The sequence below is a fragment of the Propithecus coquereli genome, unplaced genomic scaffold (assembly GCF_000956105.1).
Source record: "Propithecus coquereli isolate 6110/MARCELLA unplaced genomic scaffold, Pcoq_1.0 Scaffold309, whole genome shotgun sequence".
Classification (NCBI taxonomy): Eukaryota; Metazoa; Chordata; class Mammalia; order Primates; family Indriidae; genus Propithecus; species Propithecus coquereli.
In genome coordinates this window covers 299,098-319,885 of record NW_012148719.1, presented here as the reverse complement: position 1 = coordinate 319,885, position 20,788 = coordinate 299,098, and the positions used below count along the sequence as shown (strand labels likewise).

Sequence of the window (20,788 nt, the reverse complement as noted above, 5' to 3'; positions counted from 1 at the left end):
CTTATTTATTTTTGACTATTTGATCTACTGATTTCAGAGAGGCATGTCAGTCTTCCACTATGACTGTGAATGCTTCACATATATTTGAAAGCTCTGTTTTCTGATGTATAAACATTAATTTTGTCAGTGGACTATGACTTTTATTAATATGAAATATAACACTTTGTCCTATGTAATACTTTCCATTCTGAATATCTGGCCGATTACTATTGTTCCTGCTTTTTGTTGGCATTTGCTAACAAAATTATTTTTCTATCTCTTTAGGATTAACTTGTGATGCTTTGTATTTAATTGAACAGTTTTATATGTACACACACTGTGAGGCTCTATGTTGTAATAGAGAAATCTAAACCCTTATGATTACAGATGTATTTAATTTCATCTTTTATTCTTTTTCTCCCAGCCCTCTCTCTGCCTTCCCTTCCTTTCTTTCCTGCCTTTGGTTGAACTTTTCAAATTTTATTTGCTGTTTCTTTCTCCCACTCCCTAGGATGAAAACTGATCATCTTATTTCTTTATTTCTATTCTTCTAACAGTTACCCTTACGTTTTGGTTTTTTTTTTTTTTTTTTTTTTTAAGAGATAGGGTCTCACTCTGTTGTTCAGGCTGTAGTGCAGCGGTGTGATCATAGCTCAGTGCAGCTCCAAACTCCAGGGCTTAAGTCATCTTCCTGCTCAGTCTCCCAAGTGCATGCTGAGTACCTGGAACTACAGACACACACCACCATGTCCGGCTAATTTTTCTTATTTTTTTGTAGAAATGGGGTCTCTATGTTGCCCAGGCTGGTCTCAAACTCTTGGCCTCAAGTGACCCTCTTGCCCCAGCCCCCCAAACTTCTGAGATTACAGGTATGAGCCACTGTGTCCAGCCAAGTTTTGTTATATTTTTATTGAGGTGCATTTTATATAAATCTAAGTGTACAGCTGGGTAAATTCTTCCATATGTTTATATTCAGGTAACTACCACCCAGATCAAGATGTTCAACGCTTCCCCTCAAGCCCCTTCCCAGTCAATAGCCCCTGCAAAAAGTAATCACCATTCTGATCTCTACCATTATAAATGCATTTGACCTGTTTTTAAATTTCACATATGTGCAATCATACAATCCATACTCCTTTGTGCCTGGCTTCTTTTTCTCAAAGAAGCAAAATTTATCCATGTTATTCCATGTCACAATAGTCAGCTCTTTTTTCACTGCTATGTAGTATTCCATTGTATGAATAAACCACAATATATCCATTCTACTGTTGAGAGGCATTTGATTGGTTCTAGTTTTTAACTACTGAAGCTATTGTGATCACTCTTTTAAGCATGTCCTTTAGTAGACAGAAAGCCCTCATTCCTGTAAGCTAAATTCCCAGGAATGAAAGTGCTAGATCGTAAGCTATCTGTAGTATTTAGCATTAGTAGATACTGCCAGTTTTCCAAAGTGGTTATAACATACACAGTACCCCCCTCAATGTATACATGTTCCAGATACTCTGCATCCTAAGCAACATTTGGCACTGTCTTTTTAATTTTAACCATTTTTCTTGTGCATTTCCCTGATGACTAATAATGCTGAGCGTTTTTTCACGTGTTTATTAGCTACAGTTGTCCCTTGGTATCTGCAGGGAATTGGTTGCAGAACCACGCTCGTATACCAGAAACTATGGGTGCTCAAGTTCTACTGTCAGCACTGCATAACCTGTGGATATGGGGGGCCTACTATATTTAGGTATCTTCTTTCCAGAAATAACTGTTCAGATCTTCTGCCCATTTTCCTATTGAGCTGTCTTGCTTTTTTCTCGCTGATTTATATACTCTAGATACAAGGCCTTTGTTGGATCTGCGTATTGCAAATTATCTTCTCTCACTCTGTGGCTTGCCTGTCACTCTTAAAAGTGTCTGAAGATGAACAGAAATTCTTAATTTTAATTAAGTCCAATTCATCAATATTTTCTCTTATATTACCCTTCTATATTTTTTTTTAGAAGTTTCTTTTTGTTTTAACTTTCGCATTCAGGCTTTTAATTCGTTTCAAATTAATTTTTGTGTCAGGTTGAGGTAATGATTGTCCATTTTCTTCCATATGGCCATTCGGTTGATGCTATACCATTTACTGAAAAGACCATCTTTCCCCCACTGAACTGCGGTGGCACCTTTGTTGTTAATCGGGTAACAATGCAGGTATGGGTCTAGTTGTGAACTCTGGTTAGCCCTGCATTTTTAATGCATAGCTACACTCTATTTTTCTGTCTATATCTAGAACTTATGATCTCCCCACAAATAAGACAAACAACTTAGAAAGCTTTCATTTCTATCCTTCCCTCATAATTTCTCCCCATTTTAAGATCATGTGGAATTTTCGTTCCAGGCTATTAAGAACTACTGATTACTGCAGAATTAACAGTAACTGAGACTTAGCTATAAGAAGCATTTGTTGACTGGTGTGGTGGCTCATGCCTATAATCCTAGCACTCTGGGAGGCAAAGGTGGGCAGATTGCTTGAGGTCACGAGTTCAAGACCAGCCTGTGCAAGAGTGAGACACCCATCTCTACAAAAAACAGAAAACGTAGCCAGGCATGGTTGCATATGCCTATAGTCCCAGCTCCTCAGGAGGCTGAGGCAGGAAAATCACTTGAGCCCAGGAGACTGAGGTTGCAGTGAGCCAGGATGACGCCACTGCACTCTAGCCAGGGCAACAGGGTAAAACTTTGCCTTAAAAAAAAAAAAAAAAAGCACTTGTTTCTTATTTTTGATTCTCACATCTTTCTCTCTCTGATTCCTTGCTCATTTAATGAAGTATATTCTCAAACAACTTTTTCATAAGAAGTTTAAGGTGGTAAACTTTCCAAACCCTTACACCTATTGAACCATCTACATATTGTTCTTCCATCTGAGAATAATTTGCAGGAAGAGAATTTTAGGCTCAAAACCATGCCAAATTTCCACTGTCTTCTAGCATTCAACATTGCTAATTTTAAGTCTGATGCCAATCTGCTTTTCTTTACTTTGTAGGATAATCTCAAAGCATACCATCTCTATATCTCTATAACCATCACCATTCTACCCAGCTTTGGAAAACTTGAGAATGTGTCCAGTTTATGACTTTTTCCTTTATCACAGTCAGCTTTCTCTTTCAAGCTAAAAGAGGTTAATCATTTCCTCATCTCCATTTTCTCTTTTACCTTGTGGAACTACTTATTAGATACTGAAACAACTGGATCTAGCCTCTCCATCTCACAATATTTTTTTCTCATACATGCAATGACTTGTCCCTCTGAGTTACATGCTAGAACTCCTTGGCTTAACCTCCTAGCTCACTAATTCACTCTTCAATAATACCTATATTCTGCTATTTGGTGTATCTCCCAAGATTCTCATTTCCACAGGTGATCAAGCTTATTTTATCTTATTTTAAGGAGACATGAGGATATTAATTATACTAATTCAAAAATCTTCTTTAACTCTGAGGAATCATATCTATATACTTTGCCATCCATATACTATCTACTTATCTCCGTGTCTTTAAAAACAAAGAACCCAAAAGGGATCACCTAAGAGGGTTGGTTAGTATACCAATCTCCCAGAGAGCCTCCTGTACCTGAAAGATGAGCCTTCCAGTTATTCAGGACCATTAGATATGTGAGTATTTTTTAAAGGGGGAATCCCAAAAGAATCAGTATCTTACAGTCCTTGAAAGCTCTAGTATACTTCAAAGAATAAAATCTGAGTTTCTTCTAATTATGGTTTGATTCTGCTTTTTTAATTCTTTCATGAACTTTCATTATTAGCCTCTGTTACACTGTTTTTCTTTCCCACATTCATTCAAAAAACTGACCTATTAAAAAACTAATTCTTGGTTCAGACAAATGTTTTCTAAATGAGGCTTTCCTAATATATGATATTAAAATATCAAATAAACATCATTCAAACAATAATATGATGCAATATTACTTTACGATATTAAATAGTTTATACAACGTTTAAGTAACTCCAACCAGAGGCATGAATACTCACATGCTGTAAGAGGAACAACTCCCAACCATGCAAAGGCCACAAGTGTATAATGAAACCAATATCTTATTGCAGTACCAATACTTGTAACCAGTCCAGCAAATATGTCTTGAATTGGAAGCCGTGAAGGCATATCTGGAGAATAAACTATAAGAGGAAAAAAGTACATATAATTTCATGAATATTTAAAAATAGCTTAACTCATAAATATAAAACAGGCATGAATTAACTTCTAATATTTGAATTGTGCTTAATTTTTTCCTATAAAAACAATAAATCAAGTAGTTACAATATTACATTTACCCAAGAAATCATTTATGAGGCAAATCACATTGAAATGTGAAAATTAACCCCAAAAAAGGACTCTGAGGAGGAAAAAAGATTACTTCGCATCCTTCACTGATAGCCACGAACTTCATACCACATTCATTTACACATATTTTAGCATTTAAACAGTATAATTATCTGGTTTCTCAAATTTATTATAAAAGATCAGATAAAGCAAATAGGAACAAAGATGAAGCTGATGACGTCATCAAAAAAAATTCCCCCCAAATGTAAGCATTAGACACAGCACACAAAAAGCACAATAATCTGCAGCAGAGCCATTTCACGTGAGAGCAAACAACCCAATGACATTTGTCGGCCACCCTCCCAATTTTAGGATAATATTTAAAATTTCAAATGATTAATTCGGATCTTCCTACTGCTCTGCAAAATGTGGTTGGTTCAACACATTCAGAAAAAGAAAGGTTCTACCACATTTTAGAAAGATTCCCTTGTAAAATGGTTCCAGTAAAAACTAACGCTTATTAAAAAGCTCCACCATAAGTAACTCAGAGAGAACATACAGGAAGAACAACTCTTTTTCCAGTGAAGCCTAAACAAGGAATTATGAGATATAAGGTTTTGAAACCAATGATCTAAAATTTGTAAGAGCACTATCACAAACTGTTCACACCTATAAACAATAAACAATTAACAAAAGGCAACTTTTTACCACACACCCACAGATCACTGACTTCAACAGAATATTAGGTATACAGGAGCAAGTCATTAAACCAGTAATAAAGAGTTTTTGAGAAAGATGAAGGAAACACATATTAAATGAAAACTAAAATATACAAAACAAGTTTCTATTGGCCTCAAAGTAAAAGCCCACATGAGTATTTCCTATCAATTGCACTTCATAAAGATACTCAACTATTTATCTTAGTTTTCTATAAACTTTAACAAGCTGTAGAGCTTTTCTGTGCTACAGAAAATTAAAGACCACAAAATAATAAAATTGACATTTTTTGATGGTGATGAATGTAAAGCTCCAAAAGTGAAAATGTAGTAACTTTAATCGTTTATATTCATCAAATAAAAACAAAGTGAAACAAACACTCATTTACAGTATTTATACTGAGCAGCTCAAGGTGCTTTCAAAAAACAACTAAAATACAAAAACACCTTTGTAGGGGGAAGGCAATGTAATGAGATCCCAAAAAGAAAATTTATGCTTCAAAGTTTTAAAAATTTACCAGTATATACCTCTACTTATTTAAGATGAATGATACCGAATATTAATCAATAAGCACAGGAATTTTAATTAAAATTTTAAAGACCTGCAAAATATTTGGCTTAACAGTTACTCTCATGGAAAAAAAATATTTAAAACTTTATCTTTATTACTATTATTCTAACCTATACAATTTTAACTCAAAAGATAGTCCAAATTTGAACATTATTGGATATTTGATGAAATCACAACATCGCTCTTCATTTTTCTAGGTGGATAATGGTATTATATTTATGTTTTTAAAAAAGAATCCTTGCTTTTTAGAGATACATAATGAAATGTGTACAAATAAATTTTAAATGATGGGACTGTTTTACAATAAAAAGGATGGAGAGTTGGAGAATGAGAGCAGAGCATAGGTAAAATAAGACAGGCCCTGAGTTGAAATCAAGTGATGGATACATGTGGACCCATTATACCTTTGCATATGTTTGAACTTTTCCATGATTAAAAGTAAAAAGAAAAAGTACCCTACAAATTAAATCTCAGACACACACATGTATGTGTGTGTTAAAAGATGGCATGCAGTTTTAAAAATATTTTCCAAAACAGAAGAGCAATACTTCCTATTACTATTGAAGACAAGTTTAAAACAGGTGCTTTAGAATTGCTTAAACCCCTGAATGCTGACAGTAATAACCAAGAAAATGCAGTGAAAACTTCTAAAGAACTTACTTGGTGTGAAAGCAAATCTGTGCTTGCATAATTCACAGTATTCTTTTCGACTGTGTTTCAGCCACTGAACTAAGCTGTAATTACAAATACATTCATAAGTACAGTGTTAACAAAGAAACATTAAGGTTTCATTGAAAACTAATGTTCTGCTTTTATTAAAACTTTACATATCACAGAGCTGCTGCAATTTCAAATTTAGAATATTCTTAACTTTTTATAACCGATTTCTAAGTACAGAACTACAACAGCTAAAGATAAAAACATATGTATTTCTACTATTAAAAAGGTTCAATTAATCTAAACTATAATCTCCTCAAAGCTAAATGAATATGAAAGAATTTCCAAGCATTAACATCAGTTCCAATACTGGTCTGATAATAATGATGCCTGGTGGCTAGGTCTGAATCCTGGTTTTGCCATTAATTGGCTGGCTGTGTGGCCTAGGACAAGTTATTTAACTTTTCTATGCTTCAGTTTGCTCATCTGCATAATAATATTCCACCTCATAGTTTTCTTGTATGGATTAAATGAGTTAAGATATATAAAGCATTGAGAAAAGTTCTTGGCACAAAGCACTTCATAAATGTAAGCCATTATTATGCCAAGAAAAACTAGAAAACCATAACACCTGGAAGACAATGTATCAAAGTATAGGCATGATATTAAGAATTATGGAAAATATATTTTCCAAATGTTTGATTTTACGATAAAACTTTTAAAAATAGTTATAGATAAAATTCACTGAAATGATCCCTCTTACTGACAAAACTGAAGCTCAGACTTAAAACAATTTTCTAAAAAGTATGACTTCATATTGTATGCCTGTATCAAAACATCACATGTACCCTAAACATATACAACTATTATGTATTCATAATAATTTAAAAAATAAAAGTATGACTTACCATTCTTGATGTATAAACTTAATACTGCCAGTACATACACAAGGATGATAAAGAGGTTTCTCAGGTGTTCCTTCCGACCGACACACTCTACATATGTCTGTTAATGAAAAATAAAAATTGAATTTCCTTTGGTTATAATTTTTATGACAACAGACAACCAAAAACTAAAATACTGCATGCAAAAGCAAGAATCTATCACTTGGCAAAACATTAATCAATAGCTTGGAAAACTGAAAACTGTGATTAAGATGATATTCAAGTATATTATTTGAAACTAAAAACTTTCCTAAATAGGCCACGCACGGTGGCTCACGTCTGTAATCTCTAGTACTTTGGGAGGCGAGATGGGAGGATCGCTTGAGGCCAGGAGATCAAGACCAGCCTGAGCAAATTAGAGAGATCCCGTCTCTATTTTTTAAAAATTAGGCCAGAGTGGTAGCATGCACTTGTAGTCCCAGCTACTTGGGAAGATGAGGCAGGAGGATCTCCTGAGCTCAGGAGTTTGAGGTTGCAGTGAGCTATGATGACATCGGTGTACTGTAGCCCGGGCTACAGAGTGAGATCCTGTCTTTAAAAACAATAAAAATAAAATAAATAAAATCCTAAATAATGTATCAAAAGATAAGTCGTTCCTTTAAACGAGAGCTCTGTAAATAAATCCAAGTTGAAAATACCCGGAACAGTTGGTTTTATTTAAAACTGCACTCTCTTATAACTAACAAATACTGAACAGAAATATGCAAAACCAGGTCACCATTGTGTGTGTGTGTGTGTGCGCATGTACGTGTGTTTTAGTAAAAGGTCTCGCTCGGTCGCCCAGGCGGCAGTGCAGCGGGCCCTATCATACATAGCACTCGGCAGCACCAAACTCCCAGGTTCAAGCAATCCTCCTGCCTCGGCATCCCAGAGCGCTGGGGTCCAGGCGTGAGACACCACGCCCCGCCAATGTCCTAACAGTTTTAAACTCCAGCCCTAACAGTTTAACAGTTAAAAGTCCTAATAGTTTAAACCCACAAAAACACATCAGAAACTTAACTTGTAACAGTAGTAGGCGGGCACAATAAACACCCCTTGGCATCACGTCCTCACGAAAGAGCTAGAGCTAGAAAGCCACAGCCCCGTACAAGCGCATACGTGTGCGCAAGCACTCCCTTGCGCTCAGGATTCGGAAGGAGAGGACACCCCAAAGCCACGAAGGCGCCAGGCCACACAGAGATGAGCCAGAGGCTGCGTTAAGCAGAAGGGACAGAAGCCCAGGGCTGAAGGGTTGGCCACCAGAGGACCACAGCCTGCCCCTCATGCCACGCACCAAGGAGTACCAAGGCCACATCTGTCTTCCCACCTGGAGTGGCCCGCAGTGGCCTGTGACACAGCACCGCAGAGGAACCCAAGGAACCCCTAACGATCCTTGACACTGGCAACTGATCCTTTGCCAATCCCAAGAGGCCGGGGCGGGGGGGAGGAATGGGCAGTGTGCACAAGGGACAGGGACTTAATGCAGGCTTTTGACCTGCTCTCTTACAGGGAATTCCTCATTAATGGGAAATAACTGCAATCCTGACCCCCATCACTAATGGATTTAACAGATCTGAGTGCCTAATTGGCTGGCTGCTCAATCTCTGGTGGCTCAACGCCACCTGTCTAAAGGATACCGAGCACTCAGTCACACCTACTGGTTAACATGCTAGTAGTCTCCCTGGTTATCAATTAACTAGGCAAATCTCTCCATCAACACAGAAAAGTCACGCAGCACCCTCACCCATGGAAGAACGATCAATGATCAATCAATCCTGTCCACGATGGAGCCAGGGGAGGTTGCCCGTACTGAGTCAAATGAAGCACAGATTCCACTGCAGGTGCCTTTCAATTTCAGCTTTGGAACCAGAACCTTCCCCTACCACCATCCAAAGGACTTTGGTTTCCCAGAATCTGCCGGTGGATCGAGCATCATCACGGTTTATGGTCAGAATTTCACAGGACCTGAACCTCTTTAAACCTCCCACTTTTACCTTCATCCTTTATTAATGAAAACATCCTTAGCAAAAGCTTTCACTCTGGTCCGTCTTACACTGGCCCAAGATTTGACCCCTACCTAGCTACACAATATTGACACCCCCATTGTCCTGCTTAATCAGTCTCCTCAAAGTTCGACATAAACAAAACAGAACCACTCTCCGGTTCCATGATTCCCCACTAGCAGTATCCAGGTAGCCGGCACCCTATTTGAACACTGTAATTTTCTCCCAGGGTGCGCTTCCACCCCAGACAAGGAGCTAAGAGCTCATAAGGTGCCCAGAGGCAAGGGGTGGAAACTTCCTCAGGGTAGACCCTGAGCAGAGCCTAAGATCCAAGCACCAACATTTTATTAATATCTGCACCAAATTCAATACACGGCATTGAAACTGGGATTACCATGGCTGCCAGCACCAGACTTGCCCTGCAAAAGATCTCCTTAAAAGGATTTAAAGTACACTCATTCCAATTACAGGGCCTAAAAAGAGTCCTGTTGTTTTTTTAATCATCATTGCCCTCCCGGTTTCGGTTTCACAGTGGGCAATTTGCACACCTGCTGCCTTCCTTGGATCGGGTATTACTCCATCAGGATCTCTCTGCACAACCCAACAGAACCGAGATTCATCATCGCCTGGATTCCAGGTCACCGTGGTCACCAGGGTAAGCAATGCAACTGCCATCTAAAAGTGCCATAGGGGCGTGCAATTGCTCTAGGTTACTTAGAATCACCAAGACCGCTAGCCACCATGGGCGCGTATTAGCTCTAGAATCACTACTTATCTAGGTAGCTTAACGCACATCCAAAGCCATTCACAACATCACTGTAGAATACTTAGACACCTGTAGATTAACTTTTGGGACAGCAAGTGCTACTGTAAGGTGTACCAGGCAGGATGGGTGCGAGTACAGATGGGCAGGTCCTAGACATAGGGTCCAATCTCCCCGGCCTGCCCTCCACTGCAGAAATAGGAAGTAGAGTGTGGCAGCTACAGCCTGGCCAAGGGACACTGTGCAGATAGGGACCGTAGGCACACAGCCACACTCACATGAATGAGAGTTGCCACATCGCCCTCCAAGAACAAAGTGACTGGTTAGCCACTGAATATGGACTGAGATAGGGCAAGGACAGCCCTTACTGGCACACCGCTGCCTGTGAGATGCAAGGACAATAGGAGGAGCAATATCCTCGTGGATATGGCTAGTTGGTAGCTTGGTGGGCTTACCCCCCACGATGCAGACCTCCCCCACCTAGGCCCCCTAGGGGACCAAGTGACACGTGGCCTGAGAAAGCTGCAGAGGAGAGCAAAACAGCAGCCAACTCCAGGGAGCACTCGCCCATAAGAGGCAATGCTCACTCACTCCAAGGTTCCAAGGGGATGGCCAGCAGGCAAGTGACGGAACTCAGGGAAAGGGGAGGTGGGGGGCAGAGATGCCAGATCTCTCCACTTAGAGAAATGGAGACACCCATGCATTAGCTTGGACACTGATTTTTCAGAAGATCTCCACCCTTCTGAATGACAAAACCAGCAAACACAATACTAAGCAAACACAACTCTAAAATCAAGCCCTGGGGCTCTTCTTGGCCTAGAGTAGAGAACTGGGATCCCTGGGGTCCAGAGTTGCTCACTCAGAGATTGCAAGTTCAAAACCATTTTCATAGTAACACTAAGACTTTCCTTTTTACTCTCATTGTCTTGCCACTTTACAGTGGTGTTCTCTAGAGACTATATGAGAAAAAAGAACAAATGCAGGCACAGACGGAAAAAAAATCCAGCTGCTTCTCATTAAACGAAACATTAAAGAGATTTGCGCGGTGGCTCACGCCTGTAATTCTAGCACTCTGGGAGGCCGACGCGGGCGGATTGGTTGAGCTCAGGAGTTCAAAACCAGCCTGAGCAAGAGCAAGACCCTGTCTCTACTAAAAATAGAAAGAAATTAATTGGACAACTAAAAATATATAGAAAAGATTAGCCGGGCATGGTGGCGCATGCCTGTAGTCCCAGCTACTCAGGAGGCTGAGGCAGGGGGATTGCTCGAGCCCAGGAGTTTGAGGTTGCTGTGAGCGAGGATGATGCCACGGCACTCTAGCCTGGGCAACACAGTGAGACTCTGTCTCAAAAAAAAAAAAGAGAGAGAGATTTGCAAATATAAAAATACATCCACTTTTCTCATCAATTTTGGGGGTTTGGAATATAGTTATTTTCGTAAAAAAAATGGTGTTTATAATAATACACAATGAGTGTGTTATTTTTAAGTTGAAATAAATATTTCCAAAATTGTTCTTCAAGGAGTTCTTCAAGAGGAAGAACAAGTGCATTAATCCATTTGTTACTTTAAATAGTCTTGATTATATGAAAACAATGGCAGACTAGGTCTTTAGTGGGAAAAAAACATCCTAAAGGGAATTCTAACATACCACTATTCCCAAGCAGTAATTAATAACTCTTAAAAATCTTCCTTTTACCTCTTTTCACATTTAGCCAACTGTATAATGAAATACAAATAATTCTAATAAATGGGTCAATATACATTCTCTATTGCTATAGGCTTTTAAGTCAAAATGTTTTATAAACTATTAAAATGATCATTTATTTAATAAAGCATTATTTCTATTAACATTACACAGACATGATAAAAGAATAAAAATCTTTAAGTCATGGCAGTGTCCGCCCCCGTCCCGCTTATTGGGTCTTAGGAGAAAAAGGAAGATAAAGGAAAGGAAAATTAATTTTGTCCTATCTCCTCAAAATAAATCCAAACTGATATTTTCTTAGTCTCAAAATTAATCTTAATTAACTGGCATTTGATCTTTCATGATTTTAATTCCTATTTGGTATAATATACTTAGGACCTTTAATGAAGGCATTTAAAAAAACTATATAGACATTCCCTCGAAACAAAAAGTATCAAAAAAAAAAAAAACCACAAAAATTTTGATTGACAGTAAAAACTACCCTTTATTTAGTACCTAGCATCTTTAGACAAAGTTTAAGCACTCTGAATGCACTATTTCATTGAATCCTAATACTCACCGTTTGGGAAACTGGGGTTGAAAGGGCTAAGGTAAGGTAACACATCTAAGGCAACATAGAACTAAATAGAAAACAGTATGCGAACGATCTGGGATATTACTGAATTGTCACATCCAAAACCTGATTCCATTGCAGTTACTGAGACCCAAGTAAATTATCAAGCAAGTGAGGAAATGTGGACTAAAAACTTAACTCCCAGTTGCAAAAGAGTACTCCATTTGACCTTATCATACTTCCTTTCCAACTACCTTCATCATGTGATCAAGTTATACTGAATGTTTTATTTTTTCATAATGCCAATATTCTAGTTATCTTTACTATCTGTTCCTCCAACTTTATTATATTCTTCCACCTGTACAGTAGACTGCTTCCTCTAGTAAAACACATTATAGTAATGAATTGTAAGGATAAAAAAGAACTAAGTAGTATGGCAGCTAATTAAAAAGTAGTTCTATGACTAGCCGAGCTGAATATTTCTACACGTTTTACCAAGTTCTATTTCTTTAAGAATTATCTGTTCAAGTTCCTTGTCCAGCTTACTAATCTGGGTCTTAACAATGTTAAACAAACAAACAAACAAAAAAGGCAAAAGATCTGAACACGTACTCCACCAAAGGAAGAATACAAATAAATGTTCAAGTCATTCAGGAAATGCAAATTAAAATCACAATAAAATGGTGATGGATGTACAACAATGTGTACTTAATGCTACTAAGTTATATACTTAAAAATGGCTAAATAGCAAATTTTGCTATGTATACTTTACCACAATTTTTTTTAAAAAAATCATAATAAGATACCACTACATACCTATTAAAATGGCAAAAAATGAAAAAAAATAAAAAAACTTTTACCATACAACCCAGCAATCCTACTCATAGGTATTCAACCCAGTAAAATGAAAACTCACAATCAGAAAACCTATATGAATATGTATAATGGTTTCATTCATAAGTCCCCAAAACTGAAAATAATCAATGAAAGAATTCCACAACTGAGTAGCAGACAAACTATGGTACATCCCTACAACAGAATACCAAACAAAAAAAAGAAATTAATTACTAATACATGCAATAATATGGATAAATCTCAAACTCATTGTAAGTTAAAAGAAGCCAGACTCAAAGTCTACATACTGTATGGCATATGACTCTATTTATCTTATGTCTCCAGGTTACTATCATTACTAAATTAACAGTTCACCTGTACCGCTGGTCCTGGAAGCCTGAACATTTTCTGGCCTCCTTGCTGAGTTAGATTCTGTCAATGAAAAGCAATTCCGTGAGATCAGAAGGAGGGGAAAGGGCAAAACCATTTTCTACTTCTGGCTCTAAAAACTAGCAGTGGCATCTAACTGTAGGTACTGGGGACTCCTGCAGCAGTTACAGAACTATCATCATGGTGGTGATTCTGCCAGCAGCAGTGGGCAACTTCCAGCTTCAGCAGCACAGGCAATGACTCAAACAGTTTCAGCAGGAGTGAGCCAGTTATCAATGTGTCTCCTCTCAGCTCCATTTTTTTTTTTTTTTTTTTGCAGTTAAGCTTTGTCAGTAGAGGGTGCTGGAGGGACATCCTAGAGGCAAGAGGAAGGGGGCATTCTTGCTCCTGCAATCAGTAGGTTTGTTTTAACGACCACCTTCCTTCTTCCCACAGCCGCTACTTATGAAGACCCAGCACACTCCAGGCCTTGCACAGGTACACACAATGATATCCCAACTCCCTCTGCATGCCCACCCATCAACCTTGGCTCACCTACACCCTGGAGGGTTGTTTCTTGCTCCCCCAAAAAAGTGCTATACCACTTTGCACTTCACCAGAAGTATATGAAAATTCCAGTTGCTCCACATCCTCACCAACACTTAGTATAGTCAGTTTTTACATTATCATTTTAGCTACTTCAATAAGTATGTAGTGATATCTCATTGTAGTTTTAATTTTTAAAGCTTTATGCAGACATAATTTGTATATCATAAAGTTCGCCAACTTAAAGTGTACAAGTCAATGGTTTTAAGTGTATTTACAGAGTTGTGCAACCATCACCATAATCTACTTTGAGAACATCTTAATCATCCCCAAAAGAAATCTCTTAACTACTGGCATTCACTCCCCATTCCATCTCCTCTCTTCAGCCCCAGGCAACCACTAGTCTACTTTCTCTATATATAGATTTGCCTATTCTGGACATTTCATACAAATTGACTATATTTAAAAAAAAATGTGATCTTTCATGATTGGCTTCTTTCACTTAGCCTAATGTTTATGAGGTTCATCCGGTCTGTAGCATGTATCAGTACATTTCATTCCTTTGTATTGTTGAATAATATTCCATTTTATGGATAGACCACATTTATCCATTCATCAGCTGATAGACACCAGGTCGTTTCTACTGTTTGGCCAGAATGAATAATGCTGCTATGAACACTCACATACAGTTTTTTGTGTGCATGTATGTATTTTGAATTCTCTTGGGTATATACCTAGAGATGGAATGCTAGGTCATATGGTTACTCAGTTTTATTTTTAACTACCAAAATCAGTCATACCATTTTACATTCCCAATCAGCAACAACTGAAGTTTCCAATTTCTCCCCAATACTCACCAACACTTATTATCTGTCCCTTGTCATTACAGGCATTCTAGTGGGTGTAAAGTGCTATCTCATTATGATTTTGACTTGCATTTACCTAATAATGATTAATGATGCTCAGCGTCTTTTCATGTGCTTATTAGCCACGTGCATATATTCTCTGGTTAAATGTCTATCCAAATCTATGGGTCATTTTTTAAACTGGGTTATCTGCTTTCTTATGAAGTTTTGAGGGTTTTCTATGTACTCTTTAAGTCCTTTATTAGAAATGTTTTACAAAAATTTTCTGTGGCCTGTTTTCATTCTCTTAACAGTGTCTTTCAAATTTTGAAAGAAGTTCAGAATCTTGATGCCATAAAATTTATCAACTTCTTCCTTTATAGATGATGCTTTTGGTGCCATACCTAAGAAATCTTTGCCTAAGCCAAGATCACAAAGAATTTCTCCTACATTTTCTTCTAGAAGATTCACAGTTTTAGGTTTTTCAGTTAGATCTAACGTCTCTTTGAGTTGTTTTTAGTATATAGCGCAAGTTATAGCTCAAAGTTCATTTTTTTTGCTTATGGATATTCAATTATTTCAACATCATTTGTTTAAAAACTATATTTTCTCCATGGAATTGCTTTTACACTTTTGTCAAAAACCAACTGTCCACATTCGTGTGGGTCTATTTCTGAATTCTCTTATCTCATACTATCAAACCAATGGATTTAAACAGTTGAATTAATTTTTAAAAGTTAACTGACATGTTTTCACATACAACACTGAGTAAGAACCTACCACTTGTCAAGTTTTGGCATAATATCAAAGAAGAACATACAGAATTATCTGAAAATAAGACTCATCTTTCAAATCATATATCTATCTGAAGCCAAACTTTCATGTACCTTACCCAAAACATATTATAACAGAATAAATGCAAAGGCAGAGATGAGAATCCAACTGTCTTCTAATAATGCAGACATAAGAGAGATTTGCAAAAACCTAAAACAATGCTACTCTTCTCACTACAGACTTTTGTCTTGAAAAACATACTTATTTATCATAAAGTTATCTTCGTAAACAAAAATCCTTAAGGTCCTCAATTTTAGAAGTGTAAAGGGGCCCTGAGATCAAACTTTGAGAACCACTGCTCTGTATCAATGGTCTTGAAGCTGTTCCATTCAACAGAAGTGCCTCTAGGCACTTTGCAATGTCTTAGGGAAATGAAATTTATGCAAGAAACATTGTTGGCATAGGTCCTAGGTACATGGTAGGTACATATTCAATATTTGGTAAATGGAGAAGAAAGCAAAAAAGCCATGGAATCTCCAAACCTTCTATCTCAAAGTGTTAGAATGGCATGCTAGAAAAGGTAAATTCTACTGTAAATTATACTTTATTAACCTGATTCCATCTTTAAGGAATACACCATCAGGTGGGAGTAGGGAAGAAAAAAGACAAAAAGGTAAAAAGGATGTTATTAGTAAAATTAAGTTAAGTTATAAGAATACGTGTACAGGGAAAGCTTCAGTGTCTTCCAAGCCTTCAAGAACTCACTGTTTCTATTATGGGCTGAACTGTGTGTCCCCCACTTACCCCAAAATTCATGTTGAAGCTCTAACCTCCAGCACCTCAGAATATGACTATATTTGAAGACCTTTAAAGAGGTGATTAAATTAAAGTGGGGTCCTGAGAGCAGGCCCTACTCCAATATGACTGATATCCTTAAAAGATAATGATTAGGACATAGACACAGAGAGACCACGTAAAGACATAGGGAGAAGACAACCACATACAAAGCCAAGGAGAGAGGCCTCGGAAGAAACTGACCCTGTCAACACCTTGATCTCAGACTTCTAGCCTCCAGAACTGTGAGAAAATAAATTTCTGTTGTTTAAGCACTCAGCCTGTGGTACTTTTTGTTATGGTAGTCCTTGCAAACTAGAACAACATCTAAAACTAGACTTATCTCTTCCCATTCCTGGTTGATGAAAAACTCTAAAAATCAATCACTTTTAACTCTTCCTCTCTTAATCACCTTATCAATTACTACGGTCTATTAATTTTCCTCATACCTGGGTCTGTTTCTTCTTTCCCATTCTTTCCATTTCCACTGCCTTAATTTAAACTCCTATAATATCTTGCCTACCCTCCCGCAACAGCATTCTAAAATATAGTCTCAATTAAGAAGCTTTCCCTTGGGGTCTTACTTCCTGTTCCCTTTTTAAGAACTCTTTCCATTCTGCCTGTATTACACTAAAAATAAGTGATATTTGTGTCCTTACAGGAGAGAAGTAAATGACAAAATAAACTAGTATCTACATTAATTTTATGCATTCATGACATACCTTTTTCTTAATTTTTTTTTATAGTTCTAGGCAGGGGTCACCTACAAGTTTTTTCAAATTGCAAATCTCCAAAAAATTTTCCAATACATATAATGAAAAAAATCCACGCATAATTGGACCGAGGCAGTTCAAATCCATGTTGCTCAAGGGTCAATTACACTTTGAAGCATAATAGACTACTTATAATACTTAATACAATGTAAATGCTATGTAAATAATTGTTATACTGTATTGTTTAGAGAATGATAATGAGAAAAGTCTATACATGTTCAATATAGACACAACCATTCATTTTTTTTTTCCCCTGAGTATTTTCAATCCAAGGTTGGATGAATCCAAGGATACAAAGCCCACTGATAGAGAGGGCCAACTGCATATTCAGGAAAGAGTGAAGAGACAATTTATGTCTCACCTCTGCTCAAAACCCTCCCATAGCTCCCTATCTCAATAAAGTAAAAGTCAATGGAAGTCTTACATGCTCATGCGCCACTGGCCCAATGATATCTGTGACCTCATATTATACTTTTCCCCCAACTCATTTACTGCATTGCAGCTTCGCTGCTCTCCTGGCTATTTCTTGAATACTCTAGGTATGCTCCTATCTCAGAGACTTCACATAGGCTATATTCCCTCAGCCTGGAATGCTGTGTCCACTGAGTATTTGCATGGCTAACTCCTCCTTCTCCTTTGCTCCTCAGCACTTTACTTTCACTGCTGTATTTAAAACTGTAAGCCTTGCCCTCATGTCCTGGCACTTCTTATTCCCTCCCAATTTACTGTTCTCTACAGCATTTATAAACATCCAGTTATGCCATATAATTTATTACATTTTTTTTTGTTTTTTCTTCCTCCCCTATCAAGCTAACAATTAGAACATAAGCTCTATGAAAGAGGGGACTTTATTTTGTTCCCTGCCTAGCCCAATTGCATAAAATAGTGCCTGGCTCGTAATAAGGGCTCAATAAACATTTGTCAAATAAATGCATGTTTCCTTGGTCACAAGCATGCCAAAGCAAAGCAAGTTGATCTGTGATAAGAAGAATGAAGCAGATATGTATGGAAACAGAGATGAAAGACCATACAGTTCTAGAAAGAGGGTAACTAGATGTTGATGCTGCCAACTTCTCATCCTTTTAACTCACTTATTCCAAAATTTAGTTACATCAAGTTTTTCCAATAGTGGATTTAGAACATGATCAACTGCAATATATTGCGGCTTCATACCTTTCAAATGAATATGTTCCATAAAGCATAACAATTGCCTTGGTATCCCATAAAAAAAGTTACCGGGAAGATTTTGCATTATGTTTGCTAATGTAAATGGTAATTTATCAAAATGAAAAAAAAAATCAGCTTTATATATCACTGAGCTTAAATGTGAGCATTCGGCCGGGCGCGGTGGCTCACGCCTGTAATCCTAGCACTCTGGGAGGCCGAGGCAGGCGGACTGTTTGAGCTCAGGAGTTCCAGACCAGCCTGAGCAAGAGCGAGACCCTGTCTCTACCAAAAATAGAAAGAAATTAATTGGACAGCTAAAAATATATAGAAAAAAATTAGCCGGGCATGGTGGCGCATGCCTGTAGTCCCAGCTACTTGGGAGGCAAGGCAGTAGGATTGCTTGAGCCCAGGAGTCTGAGGTTGCTGTGAGCTAGGCTGACGCCATGGCACTCACTCTAGCAAGGGCAACAAAGTGAGACTCTGTCTCAAAAAAAAAAAAAAAAATGTGAGCATTCTACTATGGCAAAATGTTTAACAGTATCTTTATGAGAGCTTTACATATCAATACTTGCTTGCAACACCTATTCCAATATTGCAGTGCTTTTCCTTTAAAAACATGTTTATCCTTGAGCAAGGGACAGATTTTTTTCTCAAACTGAGAAATCTCAGTGCTTTATAGGATCAGAGTACTAGCCCATAAAAATGGGGAGACTGGGTATCTAAGGTCTCCTCCTGCTTTGAAGTTTAAAGATTTGATGACAGATAGCAGTTTACATAACACATCTGCACTCATACACATTACTAAAAACAGTAAGAAGAATTTACCCATCCATTGTATTATGAGAATGGATTATAAACCTATTGATTTTACAAAAATACAATTTAACACACTGAACCCTTTAGAGATCTGTAAAATCTAGCAAACACTTATTATGAAAGGGCAAACTCACAGAATTCAGTATTACTTCTTACAAATACATACTGACCATTATGTTACATATGGTATCACTAGATGAAAGCAACATGCTATTTTTAAAAAGGAGGGAAGAGTTACATTCTATTTGCATGGTCTATATTTTAGTAACAATCTCTTTGCTCAGAATATTAAAATATTTTTTCTAAAAAACAGAAAAGTAAACCACAACATTATCAGTGTTTTCAACGGTGGGTGATTAAAAGATTTTTTAGAATTTAATTTTGTGTTTAGACATATTTTCCAGATCTTCCACAAAAAATTGTTTTTTGTCATCTGATAAAAACTTAAATTGCATTTTTTAAATTTACAAAATAATCTATAACTGATTTAATAAATGGAAGTTGTTTACAAGCTTTTTGACATCTTCACTTTAGCATTTTTAATCTTCTTTTACCCTCCCTTTTCCTTCAAGTGTTATTTCAAGTTAAATTTAAATTGTGAAAATTTCAGAAGTCTTCCAAATTGGAATTTTGCAAAATTCACTTTCATTTCATGACAAATAGTTTCATAAAACAAATACAAAACAAAGTTTCTGTTAAATAATATAAATGATTCATCCTATGAGGAGTGACAAAAATAATTATTTCAACAATGGACACTTGGTATATACTTACAACTATCTAATGTAAGTATAGAGTCTGACAGACATAAGTTTAAATCTTGCCTCTGCCATTTGCTACCTGTGTGACCTTGGACAAGTTACTTAATCAAACCAGTTTCCACATCTGTAAAATGGGGATACTACCTACCTAAAAATATTGAGAAAATTAAAAGAGATGTGTATCAAGTGTTTAGTAAAGTACACACGAGTCCTCAGTACATGTTAGTTATTTTAATAAGGAACAATGTTCAAGTCAATAAATAAGTATCATTTATACCTTATCCCAATTATAAATTTACAAGGGAAAAAATATATCTAAGCACAGGAAGTACACTGAAAATACTCCTTTCACGGTCCTGTATACACGTTGAGATTCTGCAATTCCTGAATTACCAATGACTATTGTGGCTCCATAAACATATGCAAGTACTAAGTGCCCTGGCCAAAAGAATGGGAATTTTAAGTAATATGCCAGTACATATCAAGTGATAAATACACAAATAAAATACATGCCATACTAGATATATTCATTAAAATCTGAATCCAAAAGGATGTGAAACCTATGTAGGTGGAAATTTACAAGGACCACCTGTCAAAAAGAATGTTAATTCCTAACCTTCAGCAGGTTTACTTTACTAGTTTTTCCAAAGGACTTTCCAGTGACAATTAGCTTCACCCAGTGTATCTAATAAACGCAAATGTGGTATAATGAAAGGGAGACTATTTGCAATCAGAATACTTAGGTTTAACTCTGTCTCTTACTACCTGTGTGAACCTTGGACAAGCTATTAAAGTAACTAACGGTTGGGGGCAGTGGCTCACATCTGTAATCCCAGCACTTTAGGAGTCTGGGACCAGAGGATTGCTTGAGGCCAGGAGTTCAAGA

The 20,788-nt window shown here is 37.1% G+C and overlaps 1 protein-coding gene across 1 annotated transcript in view; it reads right to left on the bottom strand.

The window, feature by feature from the left end:
* The window catches only part of MARCH6 (membrane-associated ring finger (C3HC4) 6, E3 ubiquitin protein ligase), a 78,264-nt gene that overhangs the window by 55,818 nt on the left and 1,658 nt on the right, over positions 1–20,788 (bottom strand). The window contains exons 2-4 of the mRNA XM_012650017.1: positions 7,145–7,241; positions 6,196–6,313; positions 2,391–2,401 (exon numbers count right to left, since the gene is read on the bottom strand). Coding sequence (XP_012505471.1) covers positions 2,391–2,401; positions 6,196–6,313; positions 7,145–7,241 — 226 coding nt within the window. The remainder of the gene's footprint in view (positions 1–2,390; positions 2,402–6,195; positions 6,314–7,144; positions 7,242–20,788) is intronic.